At 38.8% G+C, this 27,631-nt stretch overlaps 1 protein-coding gene across 1 annotated transcript in view; it reads left to right on the forward strand.

Annotated features, from left to right (window-relative positions):
• TMEM132B (transmembrane protein 132B) overlaps positions 1–27,631 on the forward strand; it is a 604,598-nt gene that overhangs the window by 493,125 nt on the left and 83,842 nt on the right. The window contains exon 5 of the mRNA XM_063454335.1: positions 13,665–13,808. Coding sequence (XP_063310405.1) covers positions 13,665–13,808 — 144 coding nt within the window. The remainder of the gene's footprint in view (positions 1–13,664; positions 13,809–27,631) is intronic.

Consider the following 27,631-nt stretch of genomic DNA (forward strand, 5'->3'; position numbering starts at 1 on the left):
CAAACAGACCTTCCAATATGATTGGATGACTGATTATTTAACTGGGCTAAAAAAAGGTAGAGAGTTTCTGCATCTATTTTGTATCGTCACTTTTCTAACGGAGGTATGAGCTTACAAAATATAAAAAAAACTGTTATCTAGCACCCACCACAATGGGTGAGTCTTGAGACAACAGTAACACAAGGTAATTTTATTTCTTCTCTGATGTGGCTTCCCAATCATCTCCGGCCTAAAAAGATACCAATGCTTCCTACGACTGCTTTAACACTACACATCTGGAAGGCACATAGACATAGATACTGCTGGCATAAATTTTATTCCCCGGCAATGACCATTAATTCAATCTATGATACCACATTTTTACTTCCGGCTTTGGGAAAGACATAACTTATATTATGTTTATCAATTAATCCAAGATAATAAAGTTATACAATTTCCATAATCTTCCAAGGGTAGCATATTTTTTGTATTTGCAATTGAAATTGTGGTTATTGAGATATTATATCCCTGAATATGTTTGTACATGGGCAGCAGTTGACGAGCTTTGAAAAAATACTCACAAAACAAGCAGTAACTTTAAAAATGATCTCAAGGCATTATGCAGGTCTGAACTCTGATTATGAAATCCATCATTTACCTTTCATTCGGGCTCGGCAACGTGACTTACAAATCACAATGGCAGAAACAGCATGGCAAAAGTTATTTTCTTCATATAAATTATATAAATTTACACTATGCAGTAATCATATAGAACTATCCATAAAAATGTTATATAGATGGTACTTAGTGCCAAAACGATTGCATCGAATGAACCCTAATATATCAAACAAGAGATGTTGGAGATGCCAGGAGGAACACAGAGACATGCTCCACATTTGGTGGGCATGCCCCAAAATACTAGACTATTGGAAGAAAGTGGCATATTTAATGGATACAGTGATGGGAATACATATTTTGCACAACACGTAAACTTTAACATAACAAGATTACCCCAAAAAATTATCTAAAGTTACATTTTATCTATGTATCATATACATATTGCTGCACTTACAGTTATTAGCCGAAACTGGAAAAATAATCTAGCTCCAACATTGGATGATTGCATCTAACTTGTTGAGATAAACAAATTATCTGAAATAAAAGCTAGACGAGCTGCAAATCAAAAGAACAAAATTTGGAAAATAGCATGGACTAAATGGGAGGAAGCATTAAAACTAAACTGTGCTAACCATGCTAACCTATAAACTTAAGATGAAACCTCCACAGCCATGCCCATAAAACCTTTAAATAAAATACGCATCTCTGTGTAGAGAATATATAAAGAAGATGTTACTAGGTAAGACTCCTATAATGTTTGTAAAGTAGAAGTGTATGATCACTTTCTCACCCTTTTCCTCCTTACTCCATCTTACCCTTTTCCTTTCCTTTTATTTTCTCTACTCGCTTACTTAATTTCTTTAAAAACGTGATATGTTTTCAATGTTGTTTACGCATGCCAAAGTGTTAAAGGCTGCTTTTCATTTAAAGTAAATTAACTTGAATATTGGTACTGAATATAAAGCTAAATTAAGATTGTTGTACTATTGTGATAATAACTGTCAATTTCTTAATTGTGAACTTAAAATTGACAATATTTTTTTTTTCTTAATTCCTTACCGTCTACTTTTTGCAACTTATGCTAGGGATATAGATTTTCTGGTTGAGTTCAGTCACACATAGAAGCCAGCCTATGAACTGTGATAGTAAATATCACAGATATTTAAACTGACTTCTGAAACAAAACTGGATTCAGCAGCAGCACTGCTATTAATGCCACCTTGTAAATTGAGGTGTATGAGATTACCACAGAGCTTCACAGCAACAAAATACACAGTAATGTGAGGTGTGTGATTATCTTGTATCCCTGAGTTCCACAGCAAAAAGTTACGGAACTTGGCAGAGTTAATGAGTGTATAATAATATGCAATGTGTCTATGTAGTCCACAGTACTCTGCTCATTCTTCCTAACAGGAAAATAGTGTTCCTCCTCACTCTATTTTTGTGACCACACTGCAAGAAGCTCTTCTTCACTCCATTTTTGTGACTACCCTCCATTTTGTGACCACAATCATCCTGCTAGTAAACAGCTGCCACAGCATTGTGGTCACTAATCTCTATGATCATAAAGAGACAAATGTCTGTTTGTCTACTATAATGGTATCATTTGCAGGAAGGCACACTGAGAGACAAGTGGGCACTTGGTAGGGTACCTTCCACTTACATGTGTAGGCTAAGACTTACATATCTTACCATCTGTTAAAAGGACTCACAAAGTCTAACCTTTATTTGATAAAATATTGCAATTAAGAATAATTCATAATTGAATATTAATTTAGGAAAAATAACATTGGAGATATAAAAAAAAAATACTCTTCAATCTTCCTATAGTTGACGGGTGTCATTATGGACCTACATTTGTGCTTTTTTGGGCGGAGATATTGTCATCCTCTTCTATTTTTCCATAGGACCACTGGTGATACCCAGCTGTTTTTATTTTTACCTTGGGTCCACTTGGATTATTTGACGATTCCAAAGAACCCAACAATATATTTAAAGTATATGTTTTTTGTTTTTATGCTGAAGCTGGGCTGTCTTTTATTTGCAGTTCTTGGTTGAAAAAGGGTAACGTTAGAAGATTCATGGCCTATAAAAACACTTTAATTGGCTAATGTTTAGTTTGCAGCTGTTTTAGCCATCTTGAGTTTATGTGAATTATTTTTGAAGCTACAATGAGTGGGAAAAAGGCAAGCAGTTTTTTTTTTTATTCACAGTTTAGTGAATACATTTTATTTTGTCTGACATGGTCATCGAATATAAAACTATATTCCAAGTTAAAAAAAAAAAGAATATTAAAACTATTTTGACTACAGCTTATAAATAAGTTAGAAAGACCCCAGGCAACAATAGAACAAACTTGATAGGAAAATGATAGGAAATTATTCCATTATACATTTCTTGAATAAACCATCAATCCTAGGATAATACTTTATGATAATATTTCAGTGTTATACATGACAATGTGATATTGCATCTAAAACCTGCTTCAATATTAAGAAAGCCCGTTCATAGAATATATGAAAGCAGCTTAGGCCTAGGAGTAATAATATGCATGTGTTTTATTTATAGACACGGGCTACAAAAATAGACCTAAAATATTGGAAACATTTTTTTTTTAAAAAAACCCTTAAAATGTCTGTTAAAATTACTTTTTTGCAAGCATGTTTCATAAAACTATGGAGGTAGAACAATAACAAACATGTTAGCTTCAAGGGGCAATCCAAGCTTGAAACTACCAAAGATAATGCATTGTATAAATAATGCAATATATGCAAAAACATATATGAAAAAAACAACTAATACTATTGGGTTTTTAATACGCTGGACATCCTCATGCAAAGAATTGTTATATCCAGTGTCGTTTCATGGAGTCAAACTCAGTGAAACTGCAGGAATTACCTCTAGTGGCTGTCTGCAATGTTTGACATTGCAGGGTTAAGGGAACAGGGACACTGCATCCAGACCACTTCAATGAGATTAAGTGGTCAATGTGCCTATAGTGTCCCTTTAAGTATATTTAAGTTGTTATGGGAGCAGGAGTGGCCAGATACAGTCTTACCTTCAGGGGTTAAACGGTTTTGTGTTGGGACTCCAGCGTAAAACACCTCTGCCCCGTGGCTTTCTCCCTCTCTGCTTCTACAGTATGGGGAAGGTTTCAGCAGGTAGCCATTGATGCTCTGAGAGCATTAGCTAATGCTCTAATTCAAGCAATTGTCTTAACTTTGATAAATAGTAAATACTATTTATCTCATTGGGAGGTCAGTTAAAAAGAGGGACACTGGACATTCAAAATGTTATATATGTCTGAGGAGACACTGGTGCCAAGAACAGTAAGGCGGGGGGATAAAATGTATTATATAAAACTTAAGTGATATCCCGCTCTCTATCATAGCCTCAATGAGAGGGAGCAGGCCAGTCAGGGAGATATTTTGATCTTTATGCTGGACAGTAGACTGCACCTGCACCCGGCACACCCCGTGCATCTAAGCAATTAGGGTAAAGCATTTTCATCTCTACAATTTAACATGCCCAGTTCTCTATACAAATGCTCCTGTATTGTAATACACAAAGTTGGAAGCATAGCATTGTCCAACATGTCTTGGCATGCATTAAGATTTCCCTTCACTGGTAGTAAGGGGCCAAGCTCAAACCCTGAAAAACAGCCCCATACCATTATCTCTCCTCCACCAAACTTTACAGTCAGTATTCCGGGCATCCGCCAAACCCAGACTCACCCATACCTATTTTTCCCAGTTGTTTCCATACTTAAAATTATTTTCTTAGTTTATACTTACTGGTGTACTTATTTATTATATTATTCTATTGATATATGTTATATTTGTATTATTGTTTATATTTCTTATTGTGTATATTTGTATAATAAAAACTTTTCAATCAAATATTTGCAAAGACTGCCAAACAGAGAAACGTTATCCGCCATTCCACAGAACACATTTCTACTGCTCCAGAGTCTAGTGGGGTTGTGCTGTTAAATCACATGATAAAATGCATGGCATGCAGCTACTGGCCCATGGAAACCCAATTCTTTGAAGCTCCCGCCTCACAGTTTTTGTGCTGATATTAATGTCATTGGAAGTTTGGAACTCTTCAGCTATGGAATCAGCAGAGCATTGGCGATTTTTACGCACCATGTGCCTCAGCACTCATTGACCCTCTCTTTGGCTTTCTGTGGTCTATGCTTTGTGACTTTGTGAGTTGCGACTGTTCCTAAATGCTTCCACTTTTCAATAATACCACTTGACTGCGGAATATCTAGCAGGGATGACATTTTACGAACTGACTATTGCAAACATGGCATCCAATCTCCAAACCAAGCTTGAATTCACTGAGCTCTTCAGAATGACCCATTTTTACACAATTTTTTGTAAATGCAGACTGCATGGCTACGTGCTTGATTTTATACACCTGTGGCAATGGGTCTGATTAAAACACCTGTATTTAATATTTAAGAGATGTGCCACAATACCTTTGTCCATATAGTGTATATTCTGCAATCATCCAGCCACTTGTCTAAATATTCTTCCTTATGTTCAAAGATCATAGGTATACATTTTAACATTAGTCACAGTGATATTATTCCTTTTACAGTATTCCTTTAATGCATAGCTGTGTAATATTTGTATATAAGATATATTTATATACGTGCAATAAATATATCTTTTTTGGGGGGATGAAAATTCTGTTTAAATCAGTAATATGAAATTTTGCTGTCTTCATTATTGGGTACCGGTATTTTCCTTATTTTCCTCTAGGTTTGCACTCTCCACTTTAATGCAGCTGTCTTGGTGTTGTAGCCACTTTTGGGATTTAATAAACAACTGTATATGTTATATCACACCATGGATTGAAAAATATCTTAACCTTGCTCTAGAAATCATATCTAAAGGGCTACACTCTAAGCACCCCTCATTCTAGCGCCTCTATTCTCCGAGGATTCATGGTTGTTACACTTCGTAACATCTTTTCACCTGTCCTCCTTTCTCCCCCTCTTTGAAGTGATTTCCCTGCTTGGGGGCAATTTTATCTCTACAATGCTGACTTCACTGCCGGAACACCTACGTCAAAGCGTCTTATCGTCCTATACTTCATTGTGAGGAGAAACATCTATAGCTAGGTGAACTTTAGAAGAGTTAGGATACATATCAACATACTTTCAAAAACATTAGGGTATCATATTAACGAAGTAGGTTTTTTTTTTAATAAAAAGAATATTACTAAAACAAGCATCCGTACTTTTACAGTAGTAGTGAAGATCTCCATTTGTCATGGACTGCAATGCCATATTAACAGATTGGATATTATAGGAATTATACTATATGATACTTAATTCCAAATTCTCAATTTTATCAGAGTTGTCTTGAATATATGCATGATGCACTATCTGGAAATAAAAAGAGAGAGACTATATTCAAGAAGTCTTGACATTAAATAAAGATTTAAACACAAGACATACATAAATGTGCATGTTATTTAACAGTGGTTAAAAACAAACTTGAATAAGTACAAGGTTCTAGGTGACCAAATTCCCACTGAACACTGATTGTGTGTTTTACTGATTTTTCGAAGTTGGGAATGCTTTTTATTTTAACTGCATTGAATAGTGTTTTTAGAAAAAGTGATTTTGTACAGCAAGGTGATTTCCAATTATCATATATGCAGCTTGATTGCAAAAAAATGTTTGTATGTTCCAGAAAGAAAGAAGATTAATTCAGCAAAGGGATTCAACAAACTATATGATGCGCAGAAAGATATTTTGGAAAATAGCATTTCAGACTTTTTGGGCCAATTGGATCTGCAATGTAAGGATGCAATATTTTATGTACATATCTTACGCTATAACTAGGTCAGCCATTGAAGAGTTACTGAAAGTTTATTAACCTTACTTATACCAGATCTTAGATTGTCTGATGGGATTCTGATTGCAAGAGATATTAGTGACAGAAGAAGACATGTTGGTGCCACTTGTAAGACGTTACTGGTGTCCAATATTGTAACAATGTAATGTGAATAACATTAATAATGCAGAGAAAAGTTATAGAAAGGCTACTAAAATTATGCAAATGAAAATTAAATGTAACAAAAAATGCTAAAACCCCTTAGTATACATAGTCTTGAGAATAGAAGAAATGATGGCCACAAATATGAGGTAACATTTTACTAATATAGTGTCTCAGCTTCTGCCCTTTTAGGTGCAAAATGTGATGGTCTGACACAGTATAAAATACTAAAAGCAAACAGAAAAAACTACAGACCAGTTAATATACACTTGCTGATTCTTAGGGAGCTTAGTCTAGTTTTACTAGTACATTATAAAGTATTACTACAAATGTACCTTGATTAAAGTGGTGTTAATAGCTTTGAAATTACAGATCTTTAAACATGTTGTGTGTAAAATGATTTGATTAGTTATTAATAGATAATATTAAGGGAAGCATTTTGAACAATAGAATCAGTAGAAATCAATATGACTTATAAATGATAATGTATCTTTCATATAATTGCATACAATTATGTTAATAATAAGTAATAATAAAAAACGTATAAATAATAGTTAAACCCCAAGTTTTCTCAAGCAGCAATGTCCACTACCCCCAGGCGGCATCCGACCTCTGCATTTTTAGATTTAGGAAGAGTAAAGTGTCGCTGGGCATGGGCACTGCTGATTGGCTGAGAGTGGTTGGCTGACACTCTCATTCAATCAGTGACTCCCCATTCCCAAAGCTGGCATGGAAAGAATTGTTCCTTTTCCAAGTCAGTTTTGTAAATGGAATGTCACTAATTGGTTGACACCATCCGCTGACCACTCTCTGCCAATCTGCCAATCCTGAATATGAAGCCTCAACTTTCCTTTTTAGCAATGTCCATAATAGACATTCCCACTACAGAGGGGCATGTCCATCCACTGAAGGGGCATGTCCTCTTGGTGTAAAGCATGCCAGGCTGACTGAAAGGGTAAATCCCGTGCCATCGAGATGGCCAGACGTGGCCGTTCTACAAGTGCCAAACAAGGGCTTTGATCCTGGATTTGTTATACTGCCTCTGAGCCAGAGCAGATTCTATTCTTTTGAGTAGTTCTATCCCTGTTATACCTGGCCATGTCTGCAGCACTAGGAAGCTCGACTTTATCTGTGGCTATTGCCTGTTGCTCATCAGCTGGGTATAAAACACTGCTTCTCCCTGAAATCAGTGTTAGTTCTTTGATTCTGATTTACTTGTTTAGTTCCTGCTTTCTATTCTCCTGAGCTTGTTCTCCAGATTGACCCCGGCTTCTTACCTTGGCTCCACTCATCGTTTATCCTGACCTCTGGTATCCTCTGACTTCAGCTTCCCCTCAACTATCCTTCTGCTTGTGTCTTTGCCTGTACTGTGTATTGTAGCACCTTTCCTGCATAGCCCCATGCACAGATTGACAGTCCAGGTGGCTTCTTACCTGGTCACCTTGGACTGTGTTTATCTGCAAGGGTGAGCGTACCATATCTGTACTACGGACTCCCACCTCAGGTAAGACCCTGACACCAACTAACAGGCTCTCTGGCTAGCCCCAACACAGACTGCTGAAGTTTTCTCTATATGGCCCCTGTGCCTGTCGCACAGTGTGAGTGTATGTATTGATGCTCTTGTGCTGTGGGTGCCTGAAGACATTCCATGGTGTTACCAAATGAGGGACACTAGGGACCAAAATTGGGACAATGGGACAGGACTCTAAAATAGGGACTGTCCGCCAAAATCAGGGAAACTGGCAATCCTCTAATCTTAGTATTAGCTAATGGTTTTCTTTACTACTATTCTCTGTGGTTTTACATACTGTCAAAAAAATAACCAGCTCAAAACACATGGCTATATTTTATTTTGGGAAGCCTAAAGAAAGCCAAACAGCTCAGTATAGTTCCATTTTTATTACAAACATAAACATCCCCATAATATTAGAATGTCTATGCTCTGTGTATTCCTTTCTACTACTTGTTTTACAAGGATGCTTTATTCCTGTATAACTGTTCATGCATAACTTGCTAATTTAACTTTACTGTAGAATAATTGTATTTGGCTTTATTGGATCCGATGTTATATAAAAATATACAACACGTTTATTCTCTGATCAGAAATAATCTGTCTGTCTCTGCCACTCTAAATGCTTTGATTCTCAACATGTTTTGAATCATAGTCTACAACAATAAAGTATCTAAACTATCACTTGGAGTTATCTATTAATGACACACCTTTGACATACCGTTTTTTCACAACATGTTGCGGTTCTAATTCCAGCCAAGCTGTATATTGCTGCTCCACTAAGTTTTGCCTAGTTTTACCTTAGGGAAGTATAGTGAGGATGAGAAATAATATGGGTGTGAGATAGATGATATTTTTAAGGTGGACAGTAGTTGCCATGGAATTGAGGAGATGAAGATGAACAATTATATGGGTGTAGAATGTAGTGAGAATGTGTTTTAAGCCCAACTGTGAAACAAGTCTTGAAATGGTTTGTTAAAAGGGTGCATAGTCTGAGAAGAGGTATGTGCATCAAAGCTGTAGGATATGAAAGTTGTCGTAGTGAGCCACGGAGTGCATCCAGGCATGGCCCCGCTATGCTCAGTGAAGCTAAGTGGATTCTTCTGCAAGGAGAATCTGTAACCAGATGCCCGACTGTGGGCATCTGGTGGGGACAGTTTGACAAGTAATAACTGGAACTGTGCCAGGACACTCCTTGTGCCGTAATCTCTACAGTGGTTATGGTGCGTGATGTGTTTCTTTAAGCAAGGAGAAGAAAAATTCATATTTCTTCGTATTTCTTTTTTTTTTAATTCATATGCTGTATGCATATTTTATTATAAAACTTAGTGGGTCTCAACGTCATAGGGTTTGCCCATGCAACACATGACTTATTTAAGAAATTTGTAATGATCTTTTAACACAACATCATTTAGCTTGTTTATTGCTGACTACAAAATGTCCTCTTTATGTATCCGGGACAAAATCCTTATTTTGACCCCTGCGTTTGCCGTTGTCCTAGCTTCATCAAGTACTGGATTTTTGCAATGCCTTACATAGCTTCAAGGCATAAATAACTAATGTGGGCTTCCCTGCCAGCTGTTTGCTTTCTTAAACTTCTGAATGACCTTCAGCAGCCAGTATGCATGAGAAACTCATCCTGTCTCTCTTTGGCTGAAGCTCTGCAGGTCCACAAATTTAACATGGTTTTAAGCGTCTTGCATGATCAATCCCAATGTGTGAAAGCAACGTGGCAATAATTCTCTGTTTATTACTTGTAATTGTGTTGCTTCATATAACCACAGAGAGCAAAGCTTTGAGAATGCCAAATAAAATCAAAGAAGAGTTTACACTGGCCTATTTAGCTCTATCCACAGAAGCAGAAGGAACATAAGCTGATATAAATTTATGTAGCCTTGCAACAAGCTGCCATGGCTAAAAACTAACATTCAAATATATTTAAAATAAATTAATCATGCATGTTTACATTTTCATTAGAAATTTTATGAACTTTACATTTTCATTAAAAGTTTTATAAAAAGGCCTTTAATATCAGTGATATGCTCTTTAAGGTGCACAGCTCACTGTAGTGTTTATGGTGCTTGGAATGCCCTGTTACCCTCCCAGGGTAAGTATGCAAACTGTTGGTAAATAGTTTTTACCTGGGGTCTGCTAGTCACTGATCATGACTTTGAGTTCTGAAAGTTCTCGATCCAAGCTTCTGTCATGCCCGTCATTATGGTGCTTGGAGTGTTCCTCTAAGCATATTGGTTTTAGTATAGGAATTTAATCCCTCAGCTTTAAAAAAAATGAGGTAACTCTATGCTGTTCTGCATGGGAGGAACCCTTGCAATTCCTGCTCGTCTTGTCAAAAATTTCAAGCTCTTGCAGTACCTTGGGCAAATGTTCCCCTCATATTGCTAACAAATGAGGAACATGTTTCGACCCCTTCATGAAATGATCTTGCAGTATGGACAAGACCTGCAGATGGTAACTTTAACAAAGGTGAATGAAAATACTATTTTATTTTTAATTCTTTATTTCGAGTTGACACCAGTACAAGCAAAAGTCAAACATAGTGAGTCAATACAGAATATGACATAAAGACTCATTTGTATCTTCCAAAAATCAACATGTTCTTGAGTAAAAAGTCTATTTTTAATGGACTTTTTTTTTACTTCTTCCTGGTTGCTATTCCTATTATCAATTGTATTATTTGATTATGTTGATCTATAAAGGAAAAATATAGCCAATTCATTACAATCTTGACAATAACAGTGAGGATTCATGTGTCCTGACCTTTTGGGATTGCTCTTTGCATTGAGGCTGTTTAAAAAAGATTTTTTTCTTCTCTCTCAGATATCAGATTGTTCTGTAGATATTTTGTTTGTCAGCTTTACGTTTTATATGTACAGGGCAAACCATAGGTTGCAACATATGTGAGGGTGTCCCATTCACTGAGTGTCCCAAGCAAGCAGGACACCAGAGCAATATATCCGGTACATTATTATTATTTTTTTTATTGTCTTTAGAAGCACATATGAGAACACAAAAGCAATATGAGCAAGTATAAATGAAAATAAATGAGCAACTGATTTGTTTACCTGAAAACTCCAGGATTAAAATCTATAGAAAGTATTAACATATTATAGATGTATAGGATTAAATAGATCTCTATCCACTAGAAAGGATTACATTACCTGCAATGGCACGATATAACAAAAGTCTCCGGTTGTTCACGGCAGGTCTAATTCAGCTTTTCATCTTAATGAAATATGTACAGTTAACCAACAGTGTGTATACATATTGTTGGCTTCCAAAACAACATACATTACCATAGACTCTCAATATCTTACCCAGCACTCAGCCTAGTATCAAACAAATTTTTCAGTTTCACCCTTAATTAACCAGTATCCGGGGATGATGGAAGAGAAGGGGTGATATGGGGACCCATCAGCAGATATTGGAAATACAGATGCAAGATTTAGTAAGGTTGCTGTAATTGATGTACTGTTTATTGCATATTTAGTAAATGCAAGAACTATGTTACAGTCATATTTGCCCTCTTCTAGTATTCTGTGAACTGCATCACCAACCAATACCAATATTTCTAAAAATATCCATACGATACATACAATTTTATTTTCTCGTCAAATCAAATGTTAAGTTAACACAATTTGTGCTTTATGTATATGTTTCAAAAGTTGAATTTCAGTAGTTAAATCGATGTTAATTAAGTATACTATTTTAAATGTCCTAATATTTATAAGAAAGCATGGATAAAGAAGAAAAATGCAAATCTATAATTTTTCTATTCATGAACAGTCAGCAACTTATATGCAACTATGTAACTTTATGCTGTACCTCCATTTAAAAGTTTTAAGTAAATGTTCCACTTTTAATGAAAACAATTCAAGAGTGAAAGAGTACAACTAGGTAATAATAACTCCTATAAATCTGATGCCTAGAGCATTATCTCTCACTCTTTCTATTAACACAGAATTGTATTATTGCTAGGATAAAAAAGCATAAATGGCAGTGTATAAATGCAGTATATATAACAGAACAGCCCCGAATAAAATTCTCAAAATCTCTACCATTCTTTGTGGGGGTGTGAAGTGGCCTCAGCCTATAGATTTCAATGAAACATAGACTGCAACTGAAATAGTTAATGAGATGAACAAAGAAAAATGGCTTAAAATACCAATCTTTTTAAGTATGATACCCTGTCATGGAATTCATTTCTCAACGGAGCATGCAAATTTCAGTAAATTAAGAATAGTGGAAATGACCCTCAAGCATTTAGCATAGGCGTTGTTACAATTCACAAGTCATCAGCAACACAAAATGTATTCTGAACTTGTATACAGTATCATTAAGAGGTCATAGTCCATGGTTACCTACACTAGATGGGGTAGAGGCTATTTAAAGTAATTAATCAAACCACAGCCATGCAGAGGTCTAAATGAAGGCTACGCTAATGGAGTCATTAGTAAAGCGGTGCTGAAAATTCATCAAGCGAGCGGATGCGTGGGAACTAATGGTCACTGTAATGTCTGTAACTTGGGTGGGCTGAAAAGGATATTTAAATTCATTTTTGGCAATCTGATGGTGCTTACACTTGCAGTCTTATCCCCGAGGGATGCCGGCATTAAATAATTGTATTAAACATTTTACAATCTGCAAAGATCTTTCTCATTGCACAAGATTCAGCACACCTGAGCTCGTCAGCATTGCTGTGTTCTTTTACATATCCACCAGACATCATCACAAATTAGGTAAATTAACATTGTACAATTTTTTTTAAATGATCATTCTATAATTTAATACAGAAAAAAAAGACATAACATTTTGTAAGTTTTTCATCTGCAGAACCTTATTTTGCAAAAACAAAAAAAGTCCACTACTTACATTAAGTTGATTACGTTTTGTCTTTTTTTTCTGTTTTTTTTTTTTTTACATAATGGAATGTTGTCCTGATGAGCTAGTAGAAGCAGTTACTATTATTTTGTATTGTTTAGATTAAACGGAAGTACTAGGATTATGTTTATTATTTTATTTCTAAGAAAAGAGTTAGTGAGTGGTGATTACCATGATGGCTACATTTGCAGCGTGGTGATTTTGATTGATTTTCTGTATGCAAATCAGGATTTCTACAAAACATGACTTTTTGTTCAAACACAAATATTTTTAACCTTGCATTTAAGATTACAGTCATTGGAGAAGAACTATCATTACTCTGACTGTTGTAATCCAAATCTTTAGTTTCTTCGGAGGCATGCCTTTTGTACAATCTTTACTCTTTTAGTGCCAGAATGTGAACATGTACAGTTACCAATACTATTTCACCCTGTGCCTTACCCCTATTTTCACACACTGTTTTGAATTCTTATTTTACAGCTTTTGGACATGTGATGGACAGTTATGAACAGTTGATACCCATGTACATTTTTGTACCTTTTATTGTTAGTGATTGATCCATTTATTTTTCCTTTTCATTCATCATCCATGATGAACTGTAACTATGACCTAATTCTTTTTTTCTCACTTTTTCCTCGCAGGATACGGAACTTCTGAATACAGCCATACTGACAGGAAGGGCAGTCTCAATCCCTGTGAAGGTGGTAGCCGTACAAGAGGATGGCTCTGTGATTGATGTATCTGACTCTACCGAGTGCAAGTCGGCAGATGAAGATGTCATAAAGGTGAGTTGTCTTCACCATGCCATTAATTAAAGGTTAAGAAAACTACAGGGACTGTCTTTGCATCTTGCATAGCAAGCAAGAACTTCAGTTTTACAGAACTTCAAACATTTTACCTACATATGCCCTCTGGTTGGGATATTACTTATTTTACTGAATACAAATAATTAATAGCTCTATTCCTTGTCACAAATAGTTATTTCTGGTATGGCGATTTCATCCTGGGTTTGCATTTAATACAGACAACAGATATCTGATTATTTAAGTGTTCCTATTTTGCTTTCTGATATATAAAACACAAAATAATACCTCTCTCTTCTAAGTGCTAACTGCGATTGGGCATTTTCTTCACGGAGACAATGTTAAACAAGTTTCTTCAGTGGGGGCTCAGCCTGATGGGAGTCAGAGTTCCCACTCTGACTCCCTCCTACATCCTTCCGTGCGGCTCTGATAACTGGGAGGAGTGACAGGTGCAGTCACTTCCTCCCAGCAGTGATGATCTCATCACAGGGGGCCCAGTCGCGCCCAGCGCTGACCGGGCCTCCTGATAATCCATGTCCATCGTGTGGCCCTGACAGCATGGGCCACCCGATGGACACCTTGGATGGCGGCCCCGGCAGTATGCTGCACGGGCCGGGGCTGCAAAACGTGGCAGCTGGTACCCAGTCGCAGGGGTCTGCAGGGCGGCCGGGCCCCCTGAAGTGACGGGCCTGGTCGCAGCTGCGACCCCTGCGACCGCGGTATGTATGCCACTGAGCTTGGTATAGCTTGACATTTGAGCCCTGAAGTAAACACTACTGTACCATAACATAAGGACTCCCTTTCCAATGAGTATGCTTGACTCAAGCTCATGTTGACTTTCATGGAGTTGTGACTAGGTAGATATATTGTATCATAGATAGAAACTGAACAATCACTGAGTATATTCAATGTATCTTGCATTGAAGTCACCAGGTCATATGTTGCAGAGTGTTTTTTTTTGTGAATTTTTTTTATTCTTGGTAAACAGCAAATTTACTAAAAAACACCATGAGGTGTGAATATCTGAAAACCATAGCTCCGTAATGGCTTTAATCACATAATTAGAAATATTTCTTGGCTGTCAATGTATACAATGAAACTAATAGGGAGAGGCCCCAGCTCTCTCTTATATAAACTGCAGTAAGTTGGGGGGAGCACAAGATTTTCTTCAGATGCAGAATAGTAATACAATTGACCTTTAGAGTTTCTCCCAAAGTAGTTCTCAGCCTTCAGTAGAAGTAACTTATGCTTTAATAACGATAGCATTAATGCTCTTCATGTTCACAAGATAAGGATATGTTTTTCTTGTTTTAACAAAGTATGCAATGAAAAAAAAAAAGTACAAGGCTGTATATATATATTCCTTTGGTTTCCACACAATCTCAGGGTCTATTTTCTTCATAAATGTGCCTGTTTAATTTGTTGATATTTAAGTTTTATTACTATGACATTTTCCAAGCATTCCTTCTCTTCTCTATAGCTATATTGGTGCATTAAACTGTAATAATAACAGGCTACTAACAACACTATGACTTGGAAGCAGTGCATCAAAACTGCCACAAAAACCCATGCTTGAACAAAGGGTTAATATGAGTTATAGTGATACAATGACTTTTTCTTCACATTCTTCACAATGCTTAGCAAATAAAGATGAGCAGAACCTTTATGTTTCAGGTAGATTGTGCTGATTTACGGGCTTTCACTCTGGTATAAATCATTGGGAAAAGCTGTATTTCACAACCTTCAGAGAATGTCTAAGACAAAGATGATGAGTGGATCTTGGATGTTTGCAGGCGGAATCAATAAACAGGAAAGAATGGACAGATTCCAGATTTAGACTCAACCAATTAACATGAAGGATTGGGACTTAGATGTGGTACTGCTGGCGAATACTCAACACAGAGGTATAGCTGCCGTTATAGCATATAAGATATAACATTTTGTCCCTGGAGCTTGGGTTAGAGAAGACAAAATTATTTTTTATGAATCTCTTTCTCCCTTTTTCTATACCCATGGATACAATTTCTGCCATGCAAGCTTGCAGCTAAGCTTCATCTGTTGGAGATTATTTCATAAAAATAAAAACAGAGAGTATGAGAACTCTGAATATAAGCAAAAGCTTAGAAGACTCAGTAAGTCGCCTTTCGGCTATTCATTGTTTAGGTCTGAAAAGTATTTTGGCTCACTTGTGCCATTACAAAGAGAACCTATACCATTGGCATGTCTGGCAGATCCCACCCATAAGGGCAGTCCAGAACCAAAATGCCAGCAAGTTTTCTCTGCACGAGAGACCCCAGATCGTTTTGGCCTTCTTTGGGACTTGTCAGTGAGGTGTAGCTGATATCACTCTAGACACAGTGAGCCTGGGGATCAATGACGGAATCACCCTTTTAGCCTAGAGAGAGCCCAAGCACATGCATTGCAACAAAAACAGAGAGAATGAGAAACACGGTAGCTTGCCCTTCAGTTAGTCCTCTCTCAGATCTCAATGATACATTTGCTCACTTGTGCCATTACACTGAGAACCTATACCATAATCAATTGCCTTAGTATTAGTGACAGAGTTTGGCTCGTGATAAACATGTTTCAAGTATACAGAATGTTTTACAATACCAATGAGTGCTATTTTTTTCTACTTCTAGTTGATGCACAGCTTTTGATGTATACAAATTACCCTCTTCCTAAACCACATCTAAAAAAAAAAGCATGTTAGGACAAGGATAATGTGTGGTGAAAAAAACAGCTTGTGTGCAACTGGCACAGTCTGCATTATTTTTTAATATATGGGAATAAAACTTCCAAAAACTAAAAGAAAGGGTGTTGATACTTTTTGGGCTTCCTTGAAAAGAATGAACCTATGGATATTTTATCTTAGAGACAAGTAAGTGTACAGGAATAAATAGAAATTGTGAAAGTTCCAATGTTAATTATAAATGGGGAAGATGAGAAGAAGTTGACACATGATGTACACTAGCACTAGAGTAATGGAAACAAATGAAGTTTCTTATAATAAGTGTGATCATTTTTTGTATTGCTTAATGCAAGCAATATTTTATGTAATTGTCATATCGAAGTAAGTGTTACCTTGATATAATTTTATATTATGTTTAACAAGTAGAATTGTATTAAACAAATACACTAAGCCTCATAACAACTGCATCATGTTGTGTTAGTGGTCATAGTTGCAGGAATGCCATGACTCCCCCAATTCTGACCAGTCCAACCATTGGACAAACTATTTTATAATGGTTTGAATTCTTACATGGGATCTGCCAGGCTCCTCTCAGCCAACAGGAGAGCCACAAAGTCCAGCTTAGGTGCTTCTGTTAGCTTTCTGGAGATTATCCCTGCAGTGAAGCACTAACCCCTTGGTTATTCAGCTGCTCACTATCAGCCAATGAGACCAAGAGCTTCTGGCTAGGGACAGGATTGTAGAAAAGGCATGGATGGGCACCCAGTGGACCCTTGGTAAGAAGTCATGCCATTATATTATAAAATGGTTTGACTTGTTTCTATGTGGCGGGTTTCCAGGCCAGTCCTTCTGTAATTCTGAAATGGTTACAGTTCTTGAAGTGTTCCATTGATGACTAATACCACAGGAGGTTCTGGGAATTTGACTGCTTCTAAATACCCATTATGTTTAAATGTCTACACGGTTGATTTACTTGCATGTCTATGATTGAAAGGAAAGCGCAAAAAAATATAAAGCTGCCCTTGATTTGTAACCTTAACTGTTGTCGTAGGTTACAGTTTTAAAAACCAGTTTTAAAAAACAGTTTTAGGCTAAAATAACCAAGCTGTGGTTAAACCCGAGTGACAAATTTTCACTTTTTTTCCTAAATATTGCTATTCAATTTTCAGTTTACTATAAGTTGATGCTTAGTGCATAAAACTTTGTATGTTCATTTTTATTTCATTTTTTTTAAATAAAGATTTTTTTTGTGAGAACGCTTCACCTTTTTGATGCTGTAATATGAAGCTCTAAATAATATTTAAACGTGCTGTTTACAATCCTTTTCAAATTAATTAAATAGTACTTATCCTTTCTTTTCCAAAGAAAAAAGAATTTAAGCACGTTCAATTACGTTCTTTTGGAATAAAATACATGCTGAATGTCATGGCATAATTCTGTTACAAAATGGCCTACATATTTTTTACTTTTTATTGTAAATTTCAAATCAGAAAGAGATTTAAAAATTCATCCCGCTATAACACTGCATTACAATAAATAATAATAAAAGTTAAGCCTTCTGATCAGTGGTAGCATCACTGCCTTAGAACTAGGAAAGCAATATTTGAATTCCTGGTAAGAGCACCTTGCCATTAAGTGTCTTTGGACAAGACACCCAGTGAATTATATCTGCCTATCTCTAATTCTCATTAGATATATAAGATAAGCCAGAAGCGGTACAGTGTAAAAATCAATAGTCATCTTCTCCAATCCTAAATTAAGTATGTCACTAATTGCCATACGAAAACATGAGTTTGAGACAGCATGATGATGAAGATAAATGTGTATTAGAAATAAAATGTTGTGTCTGCCAATTATATCTACAGTTCATGTTCCACTTTATTGATGGCTGGAGATGTTGCTAAGAGGCCGAGTAACTGATCATTACAAGATATTGAGACATTATTAAAAAAAATATATATATATATTTTTTCTAAGTATACATCCTGAATTCAATATATGCATGGGATTTAAAAAAAACAAGGGTGGTTGTTGTAAAGGCTTCTATGATTGCCAATTGATAAGAACAACAGAGGGTGGTATCCATAGGTTTACAGTGTTTAACATGGCATGATGTCTCATTGAGTCTGGGGTTGAGTACATGGGAATAAGTGAGCAGAGCCCAACAAGTGAGGAGGCAATGCCAACATCTTTAAAATTCACCAATCGACACTGGTTCATGGGTCTCAATTTTTCCACCAAAAATCAGATGAAGACCAGCAGGTGGATTAAATGATTTTATTTAAGGCAATAAACTGTCTACATCAAAGACAGATCTGAATTGGAGCAAGGAGAGGAAACTAATGACCACATAAGGATTTAGGGGAAATTCAAGTGAAAATGAATAAGATAAATACAATAAGTAAGTATGTATGCATTTTTTTATACAAAGATTTTAACATAATTGGTGGTAAAATTCACTGTGAGTGTCATTTAAAGATAGGAACATTCAATGGTTCCACAAGAAAAAAACCATCGCAAATTATTTTTGCAATAAATCTGTTAAATGTAGTCCTCACTTAAGCCAGGTTACATTGTTTTGTATGAGAAGACATAATAGCACTAATTTGTACGTAGATATTGCTTTTTGTCCAGACAGGATCTAACGATTGAGTAAAATAACCGCCGGCTTTTATTTTCTTTGTCCTTACAAATTCTTGGTGGCTTTCAAAGTTCCGCAACAGTGAACCTGTTAGAGCAATCTTCTTTTTATATATTGTCAAACTAATACTCTGTCCTCCCACATGTCTTCCTAGATATAATCCTCTTCAAACGCAAAAGACTAGAGCTACAATTGCGAGCAATTAAAAGAGATTTCCAGTGTACATTACAATATCTTTGCCTGGGAACATTGAAAGCCTCAATACAAATTGGCTTTCACTTCATTTCAATGTTGTTTCTATCCGTTTCTATTAGTAGTATATCGTGATTTTGAATGTTGAAAGGCTTTTTCTTGATTCAATGGATGTTATCTTCCAAAAGATGCAAGGGGGTTATTGTTATTTCTATTGCTACTTATCTAATACTTTGTGTTTCCAAGTATCTAATGAACTTCTGTTTTACACCATTATGTTGGCAGTACTCTGTCCTACATTACCCTAAATGCTGTTCCTTGTGCAGCAGTCAAAACAAGTTTACAGGTTAAACAACAAACAAACATAAAAACTAGATATAGAGTGGTTTATAATTACCCAAATGGGGAGGGGGGAAAATTTGCAGTAATCATACTGAAGACCTGGCAAAAATTACGTCTTTTCAATAGGTTAAGTTATTAGAGGCTACTCATTGGCTAGTGTCGCCTGGTCCTCAATCCCTTATTGTTAAAGACCATTATGAGTGCTAAATATTTTAAATGTGAACCCTGTACTTCTGCACCTGATAAATACACATACACCTTTTAATCTTATAACACCAGTGAATAATAATAGTAACAATTAATGCATGAGTAATAGGAATGAGCAACATGCAACCCACCAGCCACTATTGCACCTTAACCTTAATCATCAGTCATCTGCCAGTTCTAGGGTAAACATAGTCCTGCACATCTTCTGAGTAGTTAACAATCCTCTTCATTTGCTGTCAGTGCACAGAAGACAATGCTTTTCCCATCTTACTGGCCTTTGTCAAGCCATCTAATACAAATAATTAATCAATGATATAGGGTGGAAGCAGGTGACATCACAAAGGTGATGCAATTTGTTAATTAGTCACATCATGCAATCCCCATAGCAATCAGTGAAACATTGTAAAATCATGTGGTCCTAAGAAGCAAAGTCACATGATCTAATATTTACTTAAAAGTGTGTTTAGATTTGTAGTGTAATGTGGTACCTTAGTAACAAGTGAACATTAAAAAATAAACCATAATATAAAACAGTATATTATAAAGATAAATCAATTAAATGTATAAAAATAAATAAATACATGTTCAATCTTGGTACTTCCCTTTACATACATGTGTTAAATAAATGCTCATTGTATTAATGTAGCCATTCTCAATATCACCAGGCTACAATATTACAATGCGCATTTATTCAACATATGTATTCTGATTAGTGAAGGAAGGTACCAAGATTGTAAATGTATTTATATTTGCATTTTATATGCATTTAATTGATTTATGCATATTATATACCGTTGCATATTATGGTTTCTTTTTTAATATTCACTTCTTACAAACGTATCACATGAATACATATATTTAAGTAAATATGCTCCTATGTTTCTATTGTGGTTAGATAATGCAAATTTTCTACTTAGGACCACATGATTTTGCAAGGATTGTTATGGGGATTGTGTCATGTGCATAATTAACACATTACACTACCTTGTGATGTCATCTGTTTCTACTCTACATAATTAAATAATTGTTTGTATTAGATGACTTGACAAAGGCCATTAAGGTGGCTGAAACGCGGTCTTCTGAGCACTGATAGCAAATAAAGAGGATTGCTGACTACTCAGAAGGTGTGCTAGACCATTATTAATTTTGATTTGAGTACTTACCTGGACTGCAAATGCAGAGGTTTATTGCACCCTTGAACTTTTATAAGTGTGCTCATCAGCAATTTCTAGTGTAATAGAGTGGTTATTCTTGAGACAGATGGAAACAATAAATTATTTAGAAATACGTCTTGGTGATAGTTGAGGAGCATCATGCATGTTTAGCTATGCTTGAACAAGGATTCTTTTTGCTTATCATCCATTCTAAATGGTTTGCTGCTGTCATAAAACAATATACTATGACGTTCTGCTGTTCAGCCACATTCTGGCTGTACTCCTGAGTAAACACGTAAATAATTCTACTCCATAAGAGGGTTTTTCTGTTTTTTATGAAATGAAACATGTATATAAACGGTGTGGTTAATTTTTTACACCCTCAGCATCACCAGCTGTGGAAGTTATTACAGCCCTGTGTAATGCAATTGTATTCTCCCTTGATGTTTGAGATTAGAAGGTGCCTATTTCAATGGATCCTTGTTTATAGTCTGTGCCCCGTGATTGCTGTGTACCTGGCAGTTTGACATTTGCTGTTTTAGGATGTGCACAGGATATTTGTTTGACCAAGCTGAAGGGGGTCACAATACATTATCCAATCCACACAAAATAATGGACAGTTCTGAAGAGTCATTAGTCTGCTTGGAGACCAGAAATCTCCTCAGGATACCTTTGTGTTCTGGCTGCCTGTGGAAAATCATTTCAAAAACATGCCCTTCCTTTCTCAGTATATCATGCATTTAAATTGATTCATGCCTATTTACACAACTTTCAGTTACAAATACACATTATAGATAGTGATGTACCGAACTGTCCGCCGGCGAACAGTTCCCGGCGAACTTAGCGTGTTCGCGTTCGCCGCGGCGGGCGGACACATGCGCAGTTCGATCCGCCCCCTATTCGTCATCATTGGGCAAACTTTGACCCTGTGCCTCTCGGTCAGCAGACACATTCCAGCCAATAAGCAGCACTCCCTCCCTTCCACACCCTCCAACCTCCCTCCCAGCATCCATTTTCGATTCATTCTGAAGCTGCATGCTTAGTGAGAGGAGGGAAAGTTTAGCTGCTGCTGATTAGATAGGGAAATTGATAGCTAGGCTAGGGTATTCAGTGTCCACTACAATCCTGAAGGACTCATCTGATCTCTGCTGTAAGGACAGCACCCCAAAAAGCCCTTTTTAGGGCTATAACATCAGGCTGCTTTTTTTTTTTTTTTTCCTGTGTATTGTAATTGCAGGTGCCTGCCTGCCAGCTTCTGTGTGAGGTTCACATTGGATACTGTGCCTACTTGCCCAGTGCCACCACTCATATCTGTTTTAACAATAGGTTAAGCTTTACATTTAAAATAAATATTTTTTTTTCACTGTAATAGAAGAGCAGTTGCCTGCCTGCCAGCTTCTGTGTCAGGTTGGATGCCTTGCCCATTTGCACAGTCAGTGCCACCACTCATATCTGTTTTAACAATAGGTTAAGCTTTACATTTAAAATAAATATTTTTTTTTCACTGTAATAGAAGAGCAGTTGCCTGCCTGCCAGCTTCTGTGTCAGGTTGGATGCCTTGCCCATTTGCACAGTCAGTGCCACCACTCATATCTGTTTTAACAATAGGTTAAGCTTTACATTTAAAAGAAATATTATTTTTTTCACTGTAATAGAAGAGCAGTTAGTTGTCTGCAAGCGTTTGGGTGTCAGGCCTACTTCAGCGTGTGCTCTGCAGACCTGTGCCAGCGTGCTTTGACAGTTGCCAATCATATCTGGTGTCTCTTTAGCGTGCTTTTACAAAGAAAAAAGGTTTCTAGTGTAAGCTAATAGCAGCCAGTCAGTGTCCTTCAAGCGGCTCTGTCAGTCCTTCCTTCAGCGTGTGCTCTGCAGAACTGTTCCAGTGCACATTGCCAATCATATCTGGTGTCTCTATAGCGTGCTTTTAAAACCAAAATTTATTTTTCACTGTTATAGATTGAATAGCAGTTACTTGTCTTCAAGCGGGTGTGTCAGGCCTACAGTGTGTGCTCTGCAGAACTGTTCAAGTGCACATTGCCAATCATATCTGGTGTCTCTATAGCGTGCTTTTACAAAGAAAAAAGGTTTCTAGTGTAAGCTAATAGCAGCCAGTCAGTGTCCTTCAAGCGGCTCTGTCAGTCCTTCCTTCAGCGTGTGCTCTCCAGAACTGTTCCAGTGCACATTGCCAATCATATCTGGTGTCTCTATAGCGTGCTTTTAAAACCAATTTTTTTTTTTCACTGTTATAGATTGAATAGCAGTTACTTGTCTTCAAGCGGGTGTGTCAGGCCTACAGTGTGTGCTCTTCAGAACTGTTACAGTTCACATTGCCAATCATATCTGGTGTCTCTATAGCGTGCTTTTAAAAACAATTTTTTTTTTCACTGTTATAGATTGAATAGCAGTTACTTGTCTTCAAGCGGGTGTGTCAGGCCTACAGTGTGTGCTCTGCAGAACTGTTCAAGTGCACATTGCCAATCATATCTGGTGTCTCTATAGCGTGCTTTTACAAAGAATAAAGGTTTCTAGTGTAAGCTAATAGCAGCCAGTCAGTGTCCTTCAAGCGGCTCTGTCAGTCCTTCCTTCAGCGTGTGCTCTCCAGAACTGTTCCAGTGCACATTGCCAATCATATCTGGTGTCTCTATAGCGTGCTTTTATAAACAATTTTTTTTTTTCACTGTTATAGATTGAATAGCAGTTACTTGTCTTCAAGCGGGTGTGTCAGGCCTACAGTGTGTGCTCTGCAGAACTGTTCAAGTGCACATTGCCAATCATATCTGGTGTCTCTATAGCGTGCTTTTACAAAGAAAAAAGGTTTCTAGTGTAAGCTAATAGCAGCCAGTCAGTGTCCTTCAAGCGGCTCTGTCAGTCCTTCCTTCAGCGTGTGCTCTCCAGAACTGTTCCAGTGCACATTGCCAATCATATCTGGTGTCTCTATAGCGTGCTTTTATAAACAATTTTTTTTTTCACTGTTATAGATTGAATAGCAGTTACTTGTCTTCAAGCGGGTGTGTCAGGCCTACAGTGTGTGCTCTGCAGAACTGTTCAAGTGCACATTGCCAATCATATCTGGTGTCTCTATAGCGTGCTTTTACAAAGAAAAAAGGTTTCTAGTGTAAGCTAATAGCAGCCAGTCAGTGTCCTTCAAGCGGCTCTGTCAGTCCTTCCTTCAGCGTGTGCTCTGCAGAACTGTTCCAGTGCACATTGCCAATCATATCTGGTGTCTCTATAGCGTGCTTTTAAAACCAAAATTAATTTTTCACTGTTATAGATTGAATAGCAGTTACTTGTCTTCAAGCGGGTGTGTCAGGCCTACAGTGTGTGCTCTGCAGAACTGTTACAGTTCACATTGCCAATCATATCTGGTCTCACAGTAGCTTGCACGCATAGTACCACTAATCCCAAAAAAAATTACAGGCAGAGGCAGGCCACCCCGCAGGGGCCGTCATGGACGTGGTGCTGTGATTCCCTTTTGCCCTAGAATAATGCCCAGTTTTCAGAAGCCACGTACCCTGAACTTGAAAAGTTCTGAGGACATAGTTGACTGGCTAACACAGGACACCCAATCTTGTACAGCCTCCGCTCGGAACCTTGACGCACCATCCTCCTCCAGCTTAGCTTCAGGCACCTCTCAAGATACCACTCACCCGCCTGCCACCACCACCAAAACTAGCACCACAGCCGCTTTACTTGGTATGTCAGAGGAGTTATTCACACACCCGTTTGAAGAAATGAGTGATGCGCAACCATTATTGCTAGAGGATGTAGATAACAGGGATATGTCTCAGGCAGGCAGCATTAAACACATGGAGGTACGGTGTGATGATGATGATGTTGTACCCGCTGCTGCTTCCTTTTCTGAGTTGTCAGATACAAGCGAAGCGGTTGATGATGACGATGCGTCCATGGATGTCACGTGGGTGCCCGCTCGGCAAGAAGAAGAACAGGGCGAAAGTTCAGATGGGGAGACAGAGAGGAGGAGGAGACGAGTTGGAAGCAGGGGGGGGTCGTCGCAAGGAGCTAGTGGCACAGTCAGACAGCATGCATCGGCACCCGGGGTCAGCCCGACAGCACGCCAATCAACGCATGCTGTGTCCACCACCAGAATGCCGTCATTGCAGAGCTCAGCAGTGTGGCATTTTTTTTGTGTGTCTGCCTCTGACAACAGCGATGCCATTTGCAACCTGTGCCAAAGGAAACTGAGTCGTGGGAGGTCCAACACCCACCTAGGTACAACTGCTTTGCGTAGGCACATGATCTCACATCACAAACGCCTATGGGATCAACACATGAGTACAAGCAGCACGCCTACTCTAAGCCGCCATCCTCCTCCTGGTCCAGCATCTTCAGCCACGTCAACCACTGCTGTCCTTCTTGCCCCCTCTCAACCATCCGCCACTCCGTCTCCCACCTTGAGCAGTTCCCGCTCATCTGCCCACAGTCATGTATCTGTCAAGGACATGTTTGAGCGTAAGAAGCCAATGTCACCAAGTCACCCCCTTGCCCAGCGTCTGACAGCTGGCTTGTCCGAACTATTAGCCCGCCAGCTTTTACCATACAATCTGGTTGAGTCTGAGGCGTTCAAAAAAATTGTAGCTATTGGGACACCGCAGTGGAAGGTACCCGGCCGGAATTTCTTTTCACAAAAGGCAATCCCCAACTTGTACTCGATTGTGCAAAAGGAAGTCATGGCATGTCTGGCACACAGTGTTGGGGCAAGGGTCCATCTGACCACTGATACCTGGTCTGCAAAGCATGGTCAGGGCAGGTATATCACCTACACTGCGCATTGGGTAAACCTGCTGACGGCTGACAAGCAAGGAATGTGTGGCATTGCAGAGGAGTTGGTGACACCGCCACGAATTGCAGGCAGTCCTGCTGCCACCTCCTCTACTCCTCCTACTCCATCCTCTTCCATAACCTCCTCGGCTGAGTCCTCTTGTGCCGCTGCTTCTTGCTCCACATCAACGGCACCCCCCCAGCTCCCCAGGTACTATTCCACATCCCGGATACGGCAGTGTCACGCCGTCTTGGGTTTGACTTGCTTGAAAGCAGAGAGTCACACCGGACAAGCACTCCTGTCCGCCCTGAACGCACAGGTGGAAAAGTGGCTGACTCCGCAGCAACTGGATATCGGCAAAGTGGTGTGTGACAACGGAAAAAATTTGATAGCGGCATTGAAGTTGGGCAAGTTGACACATGTGCCGTGCATGGCACATGTGTGTAATCTGATCGTACAACGCTTTGTGCATAAGTACACAGGCTTACAGGACGTCCTGAAGCAGGCCAGGAAGGTGTGTGGCCATTTCAGGTGTTCCTACACGGCCATGGCTCACTTTGCCGATATCCAGCGGCGAAACAACATGCCAGTGAGGCGCTTGATTTGCGACAGCCCTACACGTTGGAATTCAACACTCCTAATGTTCGACCGCCTGCTCCAACAAGAAAAAGCTGTTAATGAATATTTGTATGACTGGGGTGCTAGGACAGCCTCTGGGGAGCTGGGATTTTTTTTGCCATGTTACTGGACGCTCATGCGCAATGCCTGTAGGCTCATGCGTCCTTTTGAGGAGGTGACAAACCTAGTCAGTCGCAACGAAGGCACCATCAGCGACATCATACCATTTGTTTTCTTCCTGGAGCGTGCCCTGCGAAGAGTGCTGGATCAGGCTGTAGATGAGCGTGAAGAGGAAGAGGAAGAGTTGTGGCCACCATCACCACCAGAAACAGCCTTATCAGCATCGCTTGCTGGACCTGCGGCAACGCTGGAAGAGGATTGTGAGGAAGAGGAGTCAGAGGAGGATTGTAGCTTTGAGGAGGAGGAGGAGGAGCAAGACCAAACACAACAGGCATCCCAGGGTGCTCGTTGTCACCTATCTGGTACCCGTGGTGTTGTACATGGCTGGGGGGAAGAACATACCTTCAATGACATCAGTGAGGAGGAGGAACGGGAAATGAGTAGCTCGGCATCCAACCTTGTGCAAATGGGGTCTTTCATGCTGTCCTGCCTGTTGAGGGACCCTCGTATAAAAAGGCTGAAGGAGATAGGCTGGGGCGTGGCCTAGCAGCGGAGCGGAATGGCTGCCTAATCTCTGAGCTCCTCCGTACTCGCCCTGCAAATCGCTAGAAAGCTGCCCCAAACGCAAATATGGGGAAACACACTAAGGCTGGGGGTACCCCCAAACCAGCGGCCACCCGCCCACCTGCAATCCAGGCATCGGTCAGGCAATACATGCCCACACAGCCGGACCCATCTTCCCAGGCCTCCGCTGAGGCCTTCCTGTACTCGGAGGCCTCATCCATGAGCCCGAACTCCCAGGTCGGCGACGCGAGCGGAGAACCCACTGAACACCCGCCGGCAGACTGGATGGCCCTGCTGAGAGCACTGCCTACCAGAGCTGATCTGACCCAAGCCACATCGGCCCTCCATGCCTCGATCCGGGCCGACCTCCAACTGATGAGAGCGGACATGCAGGGTATGGCGGACCGCATGGCGCGGCTGGAAGAGGAACAAGACAACCTCACTGTGGCCCACACAACCACGGAGTCCACGCTTCTCAGCCACACTGCCCACCTA

This window comes from Pelobates fuscus, chromosome 5 (genome assembly GCF_036172605.1).
Source record: "Pelobates fuscus isolate aPelFus1 chromosome 5, aPelFus1.pri, whole genome shotgun sequence".
Taxonomy (NCBI): Eukaryota; Metazoa; Chordata; class Amphibia; order Anura; family Pelobatidae; genus Pelobates; species Pelobates fuscus.